The sequence below is a fragment of the Cervus elaphus genome, chromosome 22 (genome assembly GCF_910594005.1).
Source record: "Cervus elaphus chromosome 22, mCerEla1.1, whole genome shotgun sequence".
Classification (NCBI taxonomy): domain Eukaryota; kingdom Metazoa; phylum Chordata; class Mammalia; order Artiodactyla; family Cervidae; genus Cervus; species Cervus elaphus.
This window is the reverse complement of record NC_057836.1, coordinates 13118703-13138967: the sequence shown is the minus strand read 5'-3', so window position 1 is coordinate 13138967 and position 20265 is coordinate 13118703. Positions and strand designations below refer to the sequence as shown.

Genomic DNA, 20265 nt, shown 5'->3' with positions numbered 1-20265 from the left:
CAGGTGCTTTGCCCGACCTGACTCAGTTGTTACAGAACCCACAGAACATCATGTTGGATGGAACGTGGATGTTTTCCATCCAATAGACATCAGGGCTGGGACAAAAATGGCTCTCCCATCATTACCCTGGCTACTGCCACCAGACTAGGCTCTGGAGATTGGACCCAAGGGTATGAAGACCACAAAGTCCTGCACACACTGAAGCAGGTAGAGACAGCCAGTAGGCCAGGCTGGGGTGAGGGGTGGTCATCTCGGAGGCTTCGCTGCTCTGACCTCACTCCTGAAACTAGATCTGGAGGGGAACTCAGGACCAGTGCACTCCAGCCTTCCTCCAGCCCTGCCCACTCTTTCCTCCAGCTCCTGGTATCCTCACCATCTCCAAATTCACACATATTACTTCCCAGAGGCCAGGCCTCTGTACTTAATTCCGGACACCAGTCCATCTACAAATATCTACTGAGGGTGGAGAGAATGGGAGAGGTCAGTAAAAGGGCACAGAACAGTTAACCTCTAAGAATAAGGTCTGAGGTCTACTGTCTCACGCGGTGACTGCAGCTGTTAGCCCTAGATTGTACAACTGAAATCTGCTAAGAGAGTAGCACTGAAATCTCACACACAAGAGAAAACTATGTGAGCTGAGAGATGTGTTAACTAACCAGATGTTCGTAGTGTACACATACATTAAATTACCAGATATGCGCTTGAAGTCTCTTACATTTCCAGATGTCAATTGTATCTCAAAAAAGTTGAAACTGGGGCTTCCCTGGTGATTCAGATGGTAATGAACCCGCTTGCAATGCAGGTGGTGTGGGTTCGATCCCAGGGTTGGGAAGATCCCCTGGAGAAGGGAATGGCTACTCACTCCAGTACTCTTGCCTGGAGAATCCCATGGACAGAGGAGCCTAGCGGGTTACAGTCCATGGGGTCAAAAAGAGTTGGACACAGCTGAGCAACTAAGGACCCATGCAAAGTTGAAATTACCTACTGGATGCCAGGCTTGAGGTCCAAGGTTACTAGGTCATGGTCCTGCCCTCTACTTCCTTCAATCTATGGGTCCAGGGGTCCCTGTGATGGTGCAAGTACAGTCATCCTTTATTATTCATAGATTCCATATTTGCAGACTCGCCCATTCACTAGAATCTGTAACCCAGGTCAACACTGGCGGTGCTTCCGGGTCACTTGGATGCATCCCTGAGCTGTGAGACCATCATCCTTGATCTAGCTGAGGTCCAGTGAGGCTGCCCTGCCTTCCAGTTTCAGCTCAGACCCCAAACAAGCATCCTTTCCTCCATCTATTTAGTGCCACAACTTTGACATTTCTGTCTTTTTTGTTGTTGATCTTTGATCTCACTGTTTAAAACAGCACCCAAGTGAAGCGCTAGGGGGCTGACTGGTGACCCCAAGCGCAAGAAGGTCGTGACACGTCTTACAGAGAAAATCTGTGCATTAGATAAACCCTGTCCAGGCATGAGTGATGGCACAGTTGGCTGTGAGTTCAATGTAAATGAAACAACAGTCTATAATAAATTATGTGTCTATGGACAGAAACACAGACAAAACAAGGTTACGAATTAAACAGATGACAAAAATGTTGCAACCAGGGACTCACAGGACCCTAACCCGTGTCTGCCTTTGGAACTCTGGCTCTGTACCTGCTAATTCATGTTCCCAGTGACTCTATGGAAGTCAGGAATGACAAGAATCCAGTGTACCTGGGAGAGTAACAAGGTAAGCCATTACAGGTAAACATCTCAGGCAAAGGGGAGCATTCTAACAGGCGCCAAGATCAAGGCCCTGGGAAAACCAAAGTTGGTGGAGAAAAATGCGCCCAAAGGTCCCAAGACAGCCAAAAGGTGGAGACAACCCAAATGTCCATCATGAGATGAAGGGATAAACAAAAGGTCATCTATCCAGACAGTGAATTATATTATTCAGCTTTAAAAAGGAATTTTTTAAAAAAGATGGGGGGCAGGAGGGGGGGAGATGGTGTTCCAGTCGATAGGACTTGGCACTTTGACTGTTGGGGCCCAGTTTCAATCCCTGATCAGGAAACTAAGAGCCCATAAGCCACACGGCATGGCCAAAAAAAAATTTTAATAAACAATAAAAAGGAATGCAATTCTGACACATGCTACAACATGAATGAACTTGAGAACATGAAGCTAAGTGAAATGTCAGACACAAAAGCACTAATATTCTGTGATTCCACTTATATGAAACACCTAAAACAGGCAAATCCACGCAGACAGAAAGTAGAAGACAGGTTATGAGGGGCTGAGGGTGGGGGGAAGTTGTGATTTAAAGGGGACAGAGTTTCTGTTTGGAATACTGAAAAAGTTCTGAAGACGGAGGCTGATGGTAACACAACATAATGCAACTGAACTAACTGTACACTTAACAATGGTTAAAATGGTACATCTCAAGTTGTGCATATTCTACCACACTTTTTAAAAATAAGCAAATGGCAACCCATTCCAGTGTTCTTGCCTGGAGAATCCTATGGACAGAGGAGCCTGGCAGGCTACAGTCCATGGGGTTGCATATAGTCAAACACGACTTAGTGACTAAACAATAACACCACCAGGAGATAGAAGGGAAAAAAGATGCAGATGGAGAAGGGAGAGAAAGGGTCACTCCAGAAGTCCAGGGCCCGCCGTACAGGAGAGAAAGGAAGCTGCCTGCTCATAACCAGAAACGAAGAGAAAAGGCAGGCACTCCCCAAGTATGGAAGGAAGGAGCAGGGCCGGGCTGAGCTGGGCAGAGCACCCTGTTGGACAGAAGGGACGACTGTGTGACTAAGAAGGCTAGCCAGGGCTCGCAGGAGGCCAGCAAAGGGCCTCATGCAGAAAACCACACAGAACCGGGGCCGTGATGCCCAGACGCCCCCACGGCCCCTTTGCACTGGGCAGTACCCCTTCCTCCCTGGACGCATGCAGCTCTGAAGAAGCTGAGCGTGAGGCCGTGCGGTTCATCGTGAAGTTCAGAGTTGCAGGACCTGGGTTATCGTCTGCCTCTGAGCAGCTCTGCATTCACCTCCTGAAGCTCCTGCATCCTCACCTCGGAAACCAGACCAAACACCCACCTCTGGCAGAGTGGTGAGAGGGACCGCATGGGCCGAACAGCAAAGCCCTGAAGGGTGGCAGGGCGCCCCTCCCTCTCCTTTCAATGGGGATGTCGACTGCATCCCATTTCCTGACAGGACAGGATGGGGAGAGGGTGGAAGGGAAGAAGGCAAAAGAGGAGCAGGCACAGACCTTCCAGTGTGAATGTGTGCTGGAACCAAAGTCACGGAGAGCCAGGCTTGGCCAGGAGGGCGGCGCCGTGGAGCCCAGGGTCGGAGGCCTGACTGGGCCTCACACTGGCCAGGGGATACCGACCTGGCAAGCCACGACTCTCTGGGGCTACGTTCTTGCAGATACACAGCGGAGGAGGTAACGATCGTGAGGACCAGGATGACTCGTATCCACAGACCCGGCACCTGGCTGGCTCCCAGAGGAATGATGGATGGATGGCGGAGATGGGGCAAGGACAGTGAGGAGCATCGCCCCTGGACAGTGGTAGGTGAGGAGCAGGAGGGGTGAGGGGCCCGGAGGGAGGTAACTGGAGGAGAGGGAAGCAGGTCAGAGGGAGGAGTCAACAGGGAGCGACAGAGAGGCTCAAAGAAGAAAAGAAAGATGGGAGATAAGATCCCTGAGCAGATACAGGCTAGAGGCCCATCCCCAGACACCCCACCCCACCCCCCTCCCTGGGGATAGCAGTGTCAATGAGGGCGAGGCACCAGCATGCCACCCCCTCAGTTCTGACCCCAGCCCTCCTCCCAAATGGCCAGGCCGTGGGTGTATGTGGACCAAGCCCTAAGGCATCCAGCAAATGGGTGCCCAAGGCCCTCCACCCCCACCCCACCCTGGGGGCCTGTGTTGGGGCCCCCCAAGGGGCCTTGATGAAGCAGTTCCCAAGCCCCTCTGATCTCAGAAGGAAAACAAACTAGTTCCACATTCAGACCTGGGGCCACGTCCCCTCCCTGGACCTCAGAAAGTCCCCACAGACAAAGAGAAAAGCTGGGGAAAGCAGAATATTGTTCATGATGAAAAAGAAATAAGCTGTCAAGTCAGGCAGAACATGGAGGAAGCCTAAAGGCATATTCCCGCGGGAGGCCCACCTGAAGCCATCGAGAAAGGCTACTGATACAGGACCACGACCGCAGGACATCTGGAGAGGGCGACACTGTGGGGACAAGCAAAGCTCCATGGAGAGATGAACGAGGGGTACACGGATGTTCTTGGGCACTGAGCTAGCCCATCAGATGCTTTAATGGTATGTACGTGCAAGTCGCTTCAGTCATGTCTGACTCTTTGCAACCCTACTGACTGTAGCCCGCCAGGCTCCTCTGTTCATGGGATTCTCCAGGCAAGAACACTGGAGTGGGTTGCCATGCCTTCCACCAGTGGATCTTCCCTACTCAAGGATCAGACCCAGGTCTCATGTCTCCTGCAATGGCAGGCGGGTTCTTTATCACTAGCGTCAGTCACCTGCAATTAGGTATTTGTCCAAACCCACAGAGCACAGAACACATAGATCAGACCCTAACGTAAACTGTGGACTGCAGTTAATAACATAGCCATCAATATGGCCCATCAAGGTAACAAACAATGCCACAGAAGCAAGAGTTAATAAAGGAGAAAGTAGGGGAGGATGAAGGGTATTTTGCATAATTTCTGCCTAATTTGTACGTAAACCCAAAACTGCTCAAAATAATAACAAAAGCTATTAATTTTTAAAAAAGTAAAAAAGAATGCATGTATGTGGAACTGAATCACTTTGCTATACAGCAGAAACTAACAAAGCATTGTAACTCAACTAAACTTCAATAAAAAAATCATTTTTAAAAAGGTAGGGACTTCCCTGGCTGTCCAGTGGTTAGGACTCCACGCTCTCACTGCTGAAGGCACAAGTTCAGTCCCTGATCTGGGACCTAAGACCCCACCAGCCTCGAGGTACAGCCAAAACCAAACTTTTGTATATATATAAATGTATATATAGACACACACACATTTTGTATATATATGTATATATAGACACACACACATTTTGGGAAACTGGGCTGGTGGGGGTGGGATGATGGGAGGGTTAAGCCTGCAGCCTTGCATTTATTTCTCCTCTGGGCCCCTCTCAGGACTCTAACATAAAGCAAAAGTCCCGAAAGTACTGGAGGCCAAGGGACTGAACCAACCCACGGGTGTCCCTCCAGGTGCCTGTCCCAGAATCCAGATCTCTCAGGGGATCAAGAGCCCAGAGTCTCTGAAACTCCTCGAGTAGCGATTCCCCAGGCTGGGCTGGAGAGAACTCCCCGAACACTCAGTCCCCAGTCTGGGGGCAGGGGGCAGGGGGTACTGCCACACTCCAATGCTCCCCCCCTTCCCCTGCAGAGTGCAGGATGGTGCCCAGCAGTGAGGACCCGGGCAGTGCCCAGGCTGGGCACCCCTGCAGCACAAGGCCCCACCCAGGGAGGAGCAGGTAAGAGCCCTTGGCATTGCTGGGAGAGCGCCCCAGGACCTACGACATCAGGGAACCAAGGCTGGGGGCAGAGGGAGCCCGCACCAGCAGTCCCGGGGCAGCAGCACGCGAGCCCCATCCTCAGCTCTGACCACTGCCTGGTCATCCCTGGGCAAGGCCTGCCCCGGGGAAGAGTGAGGACCCTGCTTGTGGGCAGCACCCCAGCCCCCAGCACACAGGAGTAGGATGCGCTGGACGGAGCTTGGAGAGAGGCAGGAGGCAGCACCCACCCCACCCCAGGTCATTTTCATAGGAATGTCCTAATGTCTCAGAGCCACCCTCTCCGGACCAGGGTAGAAATTCCAGTGGCCAGAGCCTTCGGACTCCAGGCCGAGGTCGCACAACCCAGGACCCACCCTAACCCAGAAACTCACCCTGTGAGTCCCTCCTGCGCCAGCCACATACCCACCCAGCCCTCGCTCCTGCAGGCCCAGCAAAGGCCCCACCTCCATTCCAGGATGTATGGTCATCTCATTCAGAAACGAGGCCACATACATGGCTGATACCCGGGCTTCACACAAGCACTTGCTGTTCTTGATGGTCTGCCCCAGCCTGGCCCAGTGGCCACAGGGAAGTCTAACAGGGCTGGCCAGTGTGGGCACCTAGAGAGATGCCACCAGGGTCTCCTGATCTGAGACAGATGCTGTGCGGGGCAGGACCTCACAGAAGACCAGAGTCACTTCTCATCTTATCAGGAGGTCTTTCTCTAGGGGACTCCCAACCCCCACCTCACCCGGTCCACCTTTGCCCCTAAAGAAAGGTCAAGGTTCAGGACACCAAATTCGTGCACCACACCCACCATCTTTTTTTTTCACACTTTATTTTTCCATTTTTATTTTATAATATCTTAGAAGAGTTTACGTTGTTTGTTGTACAGTCGCTAAGTCGTGTCTGATTCTTTGTGACCCCATGGACTGCAGCACGCCAGGCTTCCATGTCCTTCACTATCTCCCAGAGTTTGCTCAAACTCATGTCCATTGAGTCGGTGATGGCATCCAACCATCTCATCCTCTGCTCCCTTCTCCTCCTGCTCCCAATCTTTCCCAGCATCAGGGTCTTTTCCAATGAGCCGGCTCTTCACATCAGGTAGCCAAAGTATTGGAGCTTCAGTTTCATCATCAGTCCTTCCAATGAATAGTCAGGGTTGATTTTCTTTAGGATTGACTGGTTTGATCTCCTTGCAGTCCAAGGGACTCTCAACCGTCTTCTCTTGAGTTTATGACAACATATAGATGTATTATTATACATGTATATGGGCTTCCCTGGTGGCTCAGATGAGAAAGAGTCTGCCTGCCAATGCAGGAGATGAGGGTTCGACCCCTGGGTTGGGAAGATCCCCTGGAGGGGAGCATGGCAACCCACTCCAGTCTTCTTGCCTGGAGAATCCCATGGACAGAGGAGCCTGGTGGGCTACAGACCATGGGGTCGCAAAGAGTCGGACACGACTGATCGACTAAGCACAGCACACAGCACAGCATACATGAACATATGCGTGAATGTGTAATAAACTGATAGAGGAAATAAAACATTCACTTTATTTTAGCCTGGAAGATCTTTATAGAGTTATGCTGGAAGACCATTTAGTCCTGTTCTAGTTACACCCAATTGTGATATTTTACTTTTCTCATTATTTAAGAACATTGTTTAGGAGCTTCCCTGATGGCTCAGCTGGTAAAGAATCAGCCTGCAGTGTGGGAGACCTGGGTTCGATCCCTGGGTTGGAAGATCCCGTGGAGAAGGGCATGGCAATCCACTCCAGTATTCTTGCCTGGAGAATCCCCATGGACAGAGGAGCCTGGTGGGCTACAGTCCACGGGGTCGCAAAGAGTCAGACACGACTGATCGACTAAGCACACAAGAACACTGTTTACAATAAGACGTCAGGTTGTTAAAAACACACTGGGATGCAATATCTCACATAATAATTATCTTAACAAGATGACATGTAGTGAGTACTAGAGACTAGGGACAGAAATAGCACTGGAAACTCCATGGATGAGAATGAGATGGCAGGGGCTTCCCTGGTGGTCCAGTGGCTAAGACTCTGTGAGTCCAATGCAGGGGGCCTGGGTTCAACCCCAGCTCAGGGAGCTAGATCCCACACACCCTAACTAAAGATCCCATGTGCTGCGGAACAACGAAGCCCATGAGCCACAACTATTAAGCCTGTGCTTAGAGTCCATGTTCAGTGACAAGAGAAGCCACTGCAATGAGAAGCTCACACATTGCAAGTGCAGAGTAGCCCCCGCTTGTCGAAACTAGAGAAGGCCTGTGCAGGAAGGAAGACCCAGAGTGGCCAAAAATAAATAAATCCATAAAGATTTTTAAAAGATCGAAAATAATAAACTTATAAATAAATACAAAATACATATAAATAATAAACTTATAAAAGAAAAAAGAATGAGATGATAAAGCAGTATTATTCCTGATAAAGTTAATCACCATGTTCTCAAATAACAGGGGTTTTTTTTTTTTGCTTTCTTACACATATCTCTTTTTTTACGGGAGTATAAGTGGTTCAGTAGTAAAGAATCTGTCTGCCAATGCAGGAGACACAGGAGATCCAGGTTCAATCCCTGGGTCAGAAAGACCCCTTGGAGAAGGAAATGGCAACCCACTCCAGTATTCTTGCCTGGAAAATCCCAGGGACAGAGGAGCCTGAGTGGGCTACAGTCTGCGGGATTGGAAAGAGTCGGACACGACTGGGTGACTGAGCACACATAGTTGCTTTACAATGCAGCATTAGTTTCTGCTGTAGAAAATCTCTTTGTAGCAAAGAGAATCAACCCACCATCTTCTCTTGGAAATTTTCTCCTTAGGCAAATTTTCCAAAAATCTATAAATCAGACATCTGAGACGGGACTTGTAACCAGAATATTAAAGACAAAACAATCAAAAGAAAGAAAAAACAGGCAAAAGATTTGGACAGACATCTCCCCAAGGAAATTGTATGAACGGCAAGTAACTACCTGAAAGGATGCTCCACAGGGTAGTCAACAAGGAAATGCAAATTAAAACCAGGACCGTGATGAGATTCTACTACATACCTCGGGGGATGGCGCAAACAAGCCAGAGGGAAACCTGACCACACCACAAGCTGCTACAGATACTGCCATGGAGCGCCACCACTCCGCTGGGAGGAATGCAAGACGCGACATGTGGGAAAACAGTTCGGCAGCCTCTTTTTTAAGATGTTTTTTTGATGTGGATCTCTCTCTCTTTTTTTTTTTAAGTCTTTATTGAATTCGTTAACAATATTGCTTCTGTTTTATGTTGTTTTTGGCCACGAGGCATGTAGGATCTTGGCTCCTCGACCAGGGATTGAAACCACCCTCCTTACAGTGGAAGCATAAAGTCTTAACCACTGGGCCACCAGGGAGGCCCCTTGGTAGTTTCTTAGACCATTACACATACATGCGCAGTGTGACCCAGCAGTCCCACTCCTCTAGGTATTTATCCAAGAGAAACGGAGGCCTGTGTTCATTAAAAAGCCCAACACGTCAGTGATGATAGCAGCTTACACAATCAACAAAGGCTGGAAACACCCCAAGTCCTTCAACCAGCCAGTGGCCAAGCGCACTGTGGGATGTTGTATAATGAGGTCCTTACGACTCAGCAACTTCTGACCTACACGCCACCTGGTCGAAGGGAGGGCCCTGCTGAGTGAAGGCCACAGAGCCCAAAGCTCCACGCTGTGTGATTCCACAGGAGGACAGGACCGCAGGAGTGAGAGGAGATCAGGGAGGGCGGAGTCGGTGAAGGGCGATAGGGCTGCAGCATCGGGGAGTTGTCTGGGGAGATGGACAGTCGTGGACCCTGATTATGGTGCCACCACCCAACTCTCTGCATCCGTCAAAGTCCATAGGACTGAGACTTCCCTGGTGGTCCAGTGGCTAAGACTCAGCACTCCCAATGCAGGGGACCCCCATTCAATCCCTGGTCAGGGAACTGGATCCCATGTTCTGCAGGCCGGATGGAAGATGGAAGATCCCATACGGCACAGCTAAGGCCCAGGAGAGCCAAATAAATTCAAAAAGAAAGAAAAAAAGCCCACAGGACTGACACGTCACAAGGAGTAAACTCTACTGCAAGTTGACAAGTAAACTTTTAACAAGTCCTCCTTATTCTGCCCAGGGGCTCCCAAATCGACCTCGTCATAAAGCCCAGTGATCTCTCCCTACCTCCCCTCCCCATTGTCTCATGACTACAGCCCCGAAATTGCTACTACTTCTGTCTTCTCACAGACGCTTCTCCCACTCGCTTCCTCCCTCCCTCTCTCCTTCTCTCTGTCCCTCTTACACACACCCGCACACACAGTTGTCAAATACCCATCCTTCAAAGCCAGCTCGAGTACCTCCTCCTCCAGGAAGCCTTCCCTGGCTGCTCCCCTCCGAGTGGGAATGAATCCTCTTCTCTGCGCATCCCCTCAGCACTGTGCTTCTCCGTTGCCCTCCGTGGCGCAGCCTCACAGGCTCTCAGTGCTTGCCACTCAGGGTGTCTCCCCTGCCTGATGGGACACCGCTCGAGCACAGAGACCAGGCCTGCCCTTCCAGGTTCCCCCCACCGTACCTGGCCCAGCGCCCGGCACACAGTAGGTGCTCTGTGACCACTGTGACTTGGCCAAGGGCAGGTGCAACCAGGGGGTTGGGGGTTGATGCCAAGACAGAGAGCGGGCGCTGCTGGGGCTGGCGGAGCTCCAAGGTGGGTATCGGAAGCCACTGATCCTGTCTCCCTTCTTCTCCTGCACAAGCAGCATGACTACCAAGAGCTGGAAGCAACCCCGCCTCCCATCCCAACTCGAGGTCCTGCCATTTACAGTGGAGCATCCTCACCATGCAGCAGAGCTCCGAGCCCCAAGCAGACAGACATCCAGGACACACCTCTTGAGGTCTGGACCCTGCCCTGTCCTGCCCTGTCATCGGGGTGCTCACATTTCCGTCCTATGAGGCAGCCCTCTTTACAGCAACTGTGGATCAGCCCATCTGATCTGAACCCATTTCACTCTGTAGAGCTAGGGGGCCGCCCAGGGAGCACAGGGCCACTCTACAACAGGGCTTTCCCAAGTTCATCACCACCTGCCCCGCTAGCCTGTCCAGGGGTTAAGGACCAGTTACAGGTCATTTATTTAATAAACAGTTTATACAAAGCTTCTGGAGAAGGAAAGGGCAACCCACTGCAGTATTCATGCCTGGAGAATTCCATGGACAGAGGAGCCTGGCGGGCTACAGAGTCCATGGGGTTGCAAACAGTCGGACATGACTAACACTTTCACTTTCACTTTTATACAAAGTTTAATACGTGCCAGGCCAAAAAACCAACCACTTTACAAACATTGCCTTATTTAATCTTCACATCAACCATATGGGCTTGGCACTGTTATTATTATTGCCCCCATTCATGAGAGGGAGAAATAAGAGACTCCCCTGGTGGTCCAGTGGTTACAACTCTGTGCTTCTTACTGCAGGGGACACAGGTTCAATCCCTGGTCAGGGAGCAAAGATCCTGCACGCTGCTAGGCAAGGCCAAAAAAAAAAAGGGTGGAAAACAAGACACACTGAAGTCTGGAACTCGCCCCAGGCCACATAGCTGATGAGAAGCAGAAAGAGCAGGCCAGCTGTGAACCTGTACAGTCCAAAACACTGGCCACGGTCACGTGTGGCTGCCGGGCACTTGAAAAGTGGCTGGTGCGACAGATATGCTGATAAGTATAAAACACAGGCTGGATCTCCAACCCTTTGTATAAGAAGCAACGTAAACAATCTCATTATATTGTTTCACTATTGATTACACGGTAAGTGGTAATATTTCAGACACAGTAGCCTAATAATATATTATTAACACTCATTTGGTCAGTTTCTTTTCGCTTCTTTAATGTGGCTCCCAGATAACGTACAATTTCACATTCCCATCAGACGGCACGGCTCTGCAGTCTGCTTATGGCCGCTACCCCACGCCCAGGCATCTTCCCCAGGCCCAGCCTCGGGGGCAGCCTGTCCCTGACACCTGTCCACTCAGCTTGCACAGGGTGATGGAGGGCCAGGCGGCGCCACCACGTCTCCCTCCTCGGACACTGCCCTTCCCCCCATCTCTCAGCTTCTCCTCCAGCATTACCTCCTTCTAGCAGGATGGATTTTTCAGAAAAGTTCAAGTGGGAAATACTCCCCACCCTACTGGTGGAGAAACTGAAGCCAGGACCACATGGTGGAGGTGCGATCCCAGAGGTCATTGATGCTATCTCCCAGCCAGAGCAGAGACCTCCTGTGAAGCATCCCGAACACATTCTTCATAGAAATAGAAACTGGATGCGGTTCCGCCTGGTCCTCCCTCCTCAAATGGACCATAGATCAGACGGAGGGGTCTGCTGTTCCCGAAAAGAGGGCTGCCTCCTGGGAGAGAAATGCCAGCAGCCACCCTTGCTCCATCCTCGGCTGAGACAACCACAACTCAGTGCTCCCTAGGTCTGGTGTATCCACCCTCCAAAACCAGAAGAGGTTCCCAGTGTGGCCAGAGCACCGCCATGGACTCAGCCCTCCTGACGCAGCCCCCTTCCACACCACCGGCTCTGCAGCAGAGAGCCAGATGGACCTGGGTACATACTCCAGCCCCACATTAATCTCCATGTAACTTCTTCCTCCTCTGTAACCTAAGTTATCTAAGTCACTTCGGTAGTGTCCGACTCTTTGCAACCTCATGGGCTCTAGCCTGCCAGGCCCCTCTGTCCATGGGATTCTCCAGGCAAGAACACTGGAGTGGGTTGCCATTCTTTTCTCCAGGGGATCTTCCTGACCCAGGGATCAAACCCACATCTCCTGCATTAGCAGGCGGATTCTTTACTACTGAGCCACCTGGGAAGTCTCCTCTGTAAAGTAGAGGCTAAAAAAACAACACAAAACCTATGTCACAGAGCCGCTACAAAGCTTAAATGAGAGATTCCGAGGGAGATGCTTAGAATACTGCCTGGCATCCAGTAGGCACTTAATAAATGCTCATTTCCCTTCCCCTTCCTTCATCAACCAAAAACCTCAAGATTTTTCTCCTCACAAGAATTGACAGTGAGTTCCTATTCTATATAATTGATGTTCTGAACTTAAACACCGATTTTACAAGTAAACTTTTTAGATTTCATCTTCAGATAGGAAAACACGCTAGATGTCAAGCAATTTTGAATCAGTTAAACATTGAAGACAGTTTTTAAAAGTCCAGTAGGGCACAGTTAAATAACTTGTCATATGGCACAATATTGTTTGGGGCTTCCTAGCTGGCCCTAGTGGTAAAGAACCCACCTGCCAACACGGGAGACTCAGGTTCAATCCCTGGGTCAGGAAGATCCCCTGAAGAAGGGAATGGCTACCCACTCCAGGATTCTTGCCTGGAGAATCCCAGGGACGGAGGAGCCTGGTGGGCTACAGTTCAAAGGGTCACAAAGAGTCGGACACAACTTAGCGTCTGAGCACATGGTATTCAGTAGCTTAAAAAAAAAAAAAAAAGAATAGAGTATAACTGCAATTATGCTAAAATATGCAGATTTGCATGAACACAAATTTGGAGGGACATATACCAAAATACCAACGGTACTCATCCCTAAGTTGTGGTCCTAGGTACTATTTTATTTTCCCCTTTATGTATTTATTTTTCTGGTGTTCTATAATGAGTATGTATTTATTTTAACTGAAAAAAATTTTTTTTTATTTCAGAGGTCTGCATAACCTCAGCCTCCTAGTCAATTGAGATGATTCTGAATCCTGGTTCCGTCATCCTATGTGCTTGTTATCCTGAACACCCACAGAACTGATAAGAGGACAAAGACAAGAAAAAAAAGAGTCCTGTGACACATCACTAGAGACCTCGCCCCAGGGTGACAAGAGGTCGTACCAGGACCCAGGGCATCTTTCGGTCAGCTCCAAATCCCTCTTACGGCTCTTATCAGCCAGAACACACACAATTCTCTTGAACCCAAGAAAATCCTAGACCCAAATTAGATTCTTTTCCCATGACTTGGTGAGTGAACACACGCTGGCTGCTAGCTCCCTCAGATTCATTTCTGAAACCCCCTTAGACCAAATGTTCAAACATCTGACCTGGAATTTGGCAAAGGAGCCATAAGAAGCTCATCAACTAGTCTTGCCCTCTGTGTGTGTGTTAGGCGCTCAGTCGTGTCCAATTCTTTGCCATCCCATGGACTGTAGTCCGCCAGGCTCCTCTGTCCATGGGATTCTCCAGGCAATAATACTAGAGTGGGTTGCCACTTCCCCCTCTGGGAATCTTTCCAACCCAAGGATAGAACCTGTGTCTCCTGCATTGGCAGGCAGATTCTTTCCCTTCTGAGCTACCTGTGAAGCCTTGCCCCCTTGAAGGGTTGAACCAGAACAACGTGGGTTGCTCTGCCATGCTCACCTCCTCCCACTGGTTGGGGCTCCTCCCAGAGTCCAGAGGCTTCTTTCAGGTCCCTAGAACCCGATCTGTGAGTACTGGCCACATGAACTAAGGAAAACCAAGTGGTCTGACTCACTTCTCCCAAAGCCGCCTTTGCTCTCTCCCAGGTCGGCTCTGCTCTTACAAAGATGAAGGCAAGATAAGGGTGCTTCATCTCCCAGAACATTTCGCCACCTGCTCTGGGTAGGCTCTCCCTCTGTCTGTCCTGGTCAGAATAATCCCTCTCTGTCATCCAGCTGACCCAGACCGGTTGCCTCCCGACCCAGACCTCTGCCCACTGCCCAGTCAACGATTACTCAAGGCTCAACGCCAAGATGGCTGTCAGCCAGGAAGAAACAAGACTGGCCTTTTATCCCAGCCAGGCCCATTCACGCAGACATCCCATCCAGGGAGCTGGCAGGAAGGGAGGACCGTGGTTCTGGTGGGAGTGAGCCAGGCTGGCAGACCCCAGGGACACCTCTGCTGAAAAGGAGACCTCTACTGAGCAGAAGGTTCAGCCAGAGTGGGCTTCAGCGGCCCAGATCTCTGAGTCAACAGCCCCTGCAGAGGAGAGACCCACCCTGGGTGTCAGCGGCCCCAGTGCCCTCTGCCCTGCCCCCAACACCCTGCCTTTCCTCCAGGCCGGATGTGTATCCCCTCCCCCACGACAGTCACCCAGCCTCAGCACAGCTCCATTTCCTGCCCCTGGTGACTCTTCTGAAGTCCATTGTTCCCATGAAGTTTGGGTCAAAGGAAGCCGTGTCCCACCCATGGGGGCCCGCCCACTCTGGGGGCCGCCCACCCTCAGCAGGACGCACAGCAGGGAGCCGGGCCCATCCCCCTGATGGGCGAAAGGCCGGAGGCTGTGGGCACCCTGGGGAGAAAGGGGCTGCAGTTCCAGTGGAAATGTTCCCAAAGGGCCAGTCGCAACACTCCGGGACCACATCTGGCAGGAGGCGGCTGCTGTTCAGTCACCAATTCGAGTCCAACTCTTTGTGACCCCAGGGACTGCAGCACGCCAGGTTTCCCTGCCCTTCACCAGCTCCAGGAGTTTGCTCAAACTCATGTCCGTGGAGTCGGTGATGCTAACTAAGCCCCTTCGTGGAATACAGCCTTGTCATGGCGAAGGGGTTTACATAACTCAATGAAGCTACGGGCCATGCCATGCAGGGCCACCCAAGACAGACGGGTCATAGTAGAGAGTTTTGACAAATCGTGGTCCACTGGAGGAGGGAATGGCAAACCTCTCCAGTATTCTTGCCCCGAGAACCCCATGAACATGAAAAGTATGAGAGGAGATGGCTAGAATCTCCTTACTGTCCGCATGGCAAAACCAGAAATGTAGCAAGAACTGTCATTTCAGGAGAGGTCAAGGCAAAGCTGGAATGAGATCCTCGAGCTGGAGGCTGTGCCAGTGACACAGAGCTGCCCCCATGTCCACCTGGGCCCCGAGCTGGCCACCCCGCCGGGAGGGGGGCCGACAGCAGCTGTTCAGCTACAATTTCAGAGCCTGAAAGGGAGCTGTGGTCCCAACCCCTGCCAGCAGCAGGTCACGGGGGGCAAAGACAGGCCGGCCACCGGGCCCAACCTCGGCGGCAGGAAGGCCAGCACGTCCCCCGCTGCCACGCTCTGTGACAGTCACCCGCACAAGACCGGGACGCAAGTCCAAGCCGGCTGTGCTCTGCATCCCAAGAAACCTGGAAAGACAGGGACGCTTCTCACCTGGCTAAGTGACCTGCAGACCCAGGAGGAGAAAGGAGGGTGCATTTTAAAGACCTCTTGAGGAACTCCCTGGCAGCCCAGTGGTTAAAATCCTGAGCTGCCACCACAGGGAACACGGGTTTGATCCCTGGTCAAGCAACTAAGATCCCACAGGCCACCATTGCGGCAAAATAGGAAAAAAAAAAAAAAGACCGCTTGAAGGCCCTGCCCCCTTCCAGAGGTCATTCTCAGGTTCCACGGTTCCTAAGGGAGTGTTTCTGCCCAAACAAGCTTATCTGAGCCACAGGATGGGAGACATCCCCAGGTGGACTGCTCCAGACTCCACACCTGTTAGACCAAGGTGGCCGGTAGTCTGGGCATTGGCACCCAAAGAGCAGGAGAAAGAAGGCATCAGAATGGTCCAGAGTGGAGCTCTAGTCCCAGCTCTGCCACTCACCAGCTGTGTGACCTTAAACAAGTTATGGTCCCACCAGGGCCTTAGTTTCTCATCTTTATATTTATTATTTTTAAAATTTTTATTTAAGTATAGTTGATTTACAACATGATTTGCAATGCTGTGCTAGTTTCAGGTGTATAGCAAAATGATTCAAATATATTTATCAAATATATATATATATGTTTTAGATTCTTTTCCATTATAATTTATTACAAGATATTGAGTAACATTCCCTTTGCTACAGTAGGTACTTGCTTATCTATTCTATACACAGTAGTGTGTATCTGCTAATCTCAAACTCCTAATTTATCCCTCCCCCATTCATTTCCCCTTTGGTGACCATAAGTTTGCTTTCTATGTCTGTGACTCTATTTCTGTTTTGTAAATGAGTTCTTTTCTACCATTTTTTTAGATTCCATGTGTAAGTGGTATCATACAGTATTTGTCTTTGTCTGACCTACTTCACTCAGTATAAAATGTCTAAGTTCATCCACGTTGCTGCAAATGGCATTATTTCATACTTTATACTTTTTATGGCCAAGTAATATTCCATTGTGTATATATACCACATCTTCCTTATCCATTGATCCATCGATGGACATTTAAGTTGCTTCCATGTCTTGGCTATTGTAATTAGTGCTGCTATGAACATAGGGGTACATGTATCTTTTCTGATTATAGTTTTCTCCGGACATATGCCCAGGAGTGAGATAGCTGGATCATATACTAGCTCTAGTTTTAGTTTTTTTAAGGAATCTCTGTACTCTTCTCCATAGTGAGTGCTTCCCGTTTTTAAAATGAGGGGGTTCGGTGCTGACATTAGAATTCTTTCATGTTTAGCAAGTTCACCCTGGGTCAAGGCAAAACTGGAATCTGAACTTAGGAGCTGGAGACCCGGTGCTCTTCTGTGACAAAGCCCAAACCCCGTCTCCACCTGGGCCGCTAGCTATCCAGGTTCCCAAGCTCAAGATAGGAAACCTGTAGGGTTCAGCGTACGTTAACACTAGATCCATTTGCTAAATAAACATGAATGACAGGGCACGGTTTAGCAAAGGTGTTCAGGAAGTTTCCTGGATAAAGGGGTTCTATGCTGAAACAGGCTTAGGAAACACTGGTTGCTCCTGCACTGTGCAACTTGCTTTGCAAACACTGAATTTTCACGACAAAAACTTCTTGGATAGATGTTAATTACCCCTCCCACATTACTCATCAGGAAACTGAGCCAGAAGCCTGAAAGGTAGTAACTGTCAGCATTTATACCCTGCTATGTCTGACCCCAAACCTGAGCCCTTTCTACTGCACCTATAGACCAGACACCCTCGAAGCCCCACCCACACACCTGGCCTGAGCAGATGAAGGAGGAGGTGGCTCCCAGCAGAACATCTACATCCTCAGGGTGGATGGAGGACCAGTGGGAGTCCCCACCCCTGAGGACATCTCGGCCCTTCCTTGCAAGAAGCCCTGAACCTTATGTCCACAGCATCTTGTCATGGGATGAAGAGATAACTCAAGGATTAGTCTATGCCCCCACCCTCCTCACATGCTGTCAGTCTCAAACTTCTGCCCATCTCCTGGGCACTGGGGCTCTCGCCCACCCAGTTTCCCCCTCTGAAATGTTTCCAGTGGTAAAACTCCAAAGGGAGAGAAAACAGAAAGCAAAGCAGAAAGGAAGAGGTGGGGAAAGAGAGCTATCCAGAAGGGTCTCCCCACAGGTCAACCTGGTGAATCAGAGGCAGCCTTCCCTCCTAAGCTGGCAGGAAAACATCCTCACGACATCCAAGCACCTGGTGGTCCAGTCAGTCATCAAGAATGGGGGTCTTTCCATTTGACTACCAGGCGGCTCCAAGGAGAGCTGGACCAGTAGTTCAATTTTCCCCTGTCCTTGGGGCCAACTTTAAAAGTACTGTCTAGACAAATACTATATGATATCACTCACATGTGGAACCTAAAAAATACAACAAACTAGTGAATATAACATAGGACTTACACATATAGAGAGCCGACTAGTGGTTACCGGTGGGGGAGTGGTGGGTGGAAGGAGCAAGCTAGGGGTGGGGGAAGGGCAGGTACAAACTACTGAGTGTCAGACAGGTACAAACTCAACGATGAACTGTAGAACATGGGGAGTATAGCCAGTATTTTGTTGTAACTGCAAATGGAAAGTAACTTTTACTAATTGTTTTTTTTTTTTAATTTTTAATTAAAAAAAATAAAAGCACTACCTACACAAATCTCAAGATGCAAAATGAGCTCTTTCTGGGGGGAGGGTGTCCAACCCCTCCCACAAACATGCCCAAGTCTCACTATCAACAGCCCACCCCATCACCAAAAGGCAAGAATCTCAGCTTCACTAAACTTTCTACCAATGTGTTCCCTAACCTCTTCCAGGCAAGAACAAAACCGACCTCCCCAAAAGACAGCTGCCTGCGAGAGGCAGGTGTGCACAGCTTCCCTCCAGCTCCGCGGGGTCCAGGGCAAATGAAGACTTGGGGGCCACACAGCCCCACAGCCACCACCGGAGACTCGGTGTCCTGCCCCTGCTCCTGCAGGCAGGGAGGACCGTCCGGCCCAGGAACAACATCCTCAGGGGGAAACACACACTGAGAGACGTGGCATCTCGCTAGTCCTCCAAGACACTCAGCTTACAGACAAACAGCACTTTTCTGGGGTGGAAAGGCGCTCCCGTTCAACACAAACAAACATGCCTCGTGGAAGGTAGGTGAGTCATCGGTGAGCAGGTATCACCCTCAGACACCCGGAGCTAAGGAGGCGGCACAGTCACAGGCCACGTGAACTCATCACTGACCTGCCAGGTCTGGCCCCGAACCTCCTCTCCCCTCGACCCACAAGTGCACGGAGGCGCGAGTCCCGGGTCTCCTCGCCTTTCGGGGAAACGTTCGCTTGGGGCTGTGGAGCTCTGCTTCCCAGACTCACTGGCCCCCAGCATGGAACGCACCACGCTTCTCAAGCCCTGGGAAATGGGGACCTTTGGCGGAGGTCCTCTCCGGTCTCGCAAAGCCTCGGCACTTGAAATCGCCAGGACACCCTTTCCAAGCCCGAGAGGCGCCCAGCAGAAGAGAGGCGCGGGCGCTGGGTCTCTTTTCGGCCGCCGGCGACCTGGGCTTGGCCTCCAGCCTTTTCGGCTCCGCGCGCTCCCCTTACCGCTGGCTCTGGCGCCCACCCCAGCCTCCCGGTTCGCGCGCCTCCACGTGCCCGGCTCGCTCCCAAGTCAGATCCCGGGTGAGAGCTCCTCCCGCGCCGCCGTCTTACCGGTCCCAGGGTGAGGGGAGGTGGGCGGGTACGCGGAGCCAGCCCCGCGGAGTCCGCCGCGGCACCGCTCTTTCAGCCGCGGCTCCGCTGAGGTCCGGCGAGGCGGGCGAGGGCGCTGCAGAGACAACGCCGGGTCAGCGAGCGGAGACCCGGGCTCCAGCCCCGGGCCGACCGGCTGGGCGGGGATGAAGGCGGATCGCGGGACGGAGCCGACTCCGCGCGGGCCCAAACCCAGCTCGCCCCGCCCGGCGCGCTGTACTCGGTGCGCGGTGTCCGGTGCGCGGTGTCCAGCGCGCGGTGGCCGGTGCGCGGAGCTGGGCGGAGCAGAGGGAGGAGTTTTCCCAGAAGGGGACTGACGGGAAAGCACGGGCGATCCCTATTCCTGGCGGGGTGAGTCAACGGGAGAGGAAGGGAGCTGGGGGAACAGAGCGCGCGCGGGAGGGCGGAAGGGAGGGAAGCAGGAGAGCGGAGACGGGAGAGGAGGACGGCGGGCCCGGCGCGCAGGTCCCAGGCGGGAGGGAAAGAGCGCCCGCGGCGCGGCCGAGGGGCGCGGCGGCCGGGCCACTCACCTGGGGGACGCGGCCGCGCGGCAGAGCCGGGAGCTGCGGGCTCTCCCCGCCCCCGGCCTGGGGTTTGAAAGGAGGAAGCCTGGAATGCGTGGAATGAGGGCTGGAATGAGATGCGCGCGTTCGAGGGCGGGAGCTGGAGGGAGTGGCGGCCCGGCCCCGGGCCCTCGGGGAGGAGACTGGGACACGGGGAGGGGCCGCTGGCTGGGCGGGCCGGGGGCGGCCGCGGGGACCCTCGGCTGTGACCTCGGCATCCGGCTCCGGTCGGGGCCATCGCCTGGCACACGTGCTTCCCCTTTGATCTCG

The 20265-nt window shown here is 51.8% G+C and overlaps 1 protein-coding gene across 4 annotated transcripts in view; it reads right to left on the bottom strand.

The window, feature by feature from the left end:
* The window catches only part of TEAD4 (TEA domain transcription factor 4), a 60369-nt gene extending 40104 nt beyond the window's left edge, over positions 1 to 20265 (bottom strand). Inside the window, exon 1 of one of the 4 annotated variants that reach the window (XM_043881300.1) lies at positions 19963 to 20265. In XM_043881300.1, the coding sequence (XP_043737235.1) occupies positions 19963 to 20233 (271 nt within the window). In that variant the 5' untranslated portion in view covers positions 20234 to 20265. The remainder of the gene's footprint in view (positions 1 to 19962) is intronic. The other 3 variants (XM_043881299.1, XM_043881297.1, XM_043881298.1) reach the window with 3 other exon arrangements.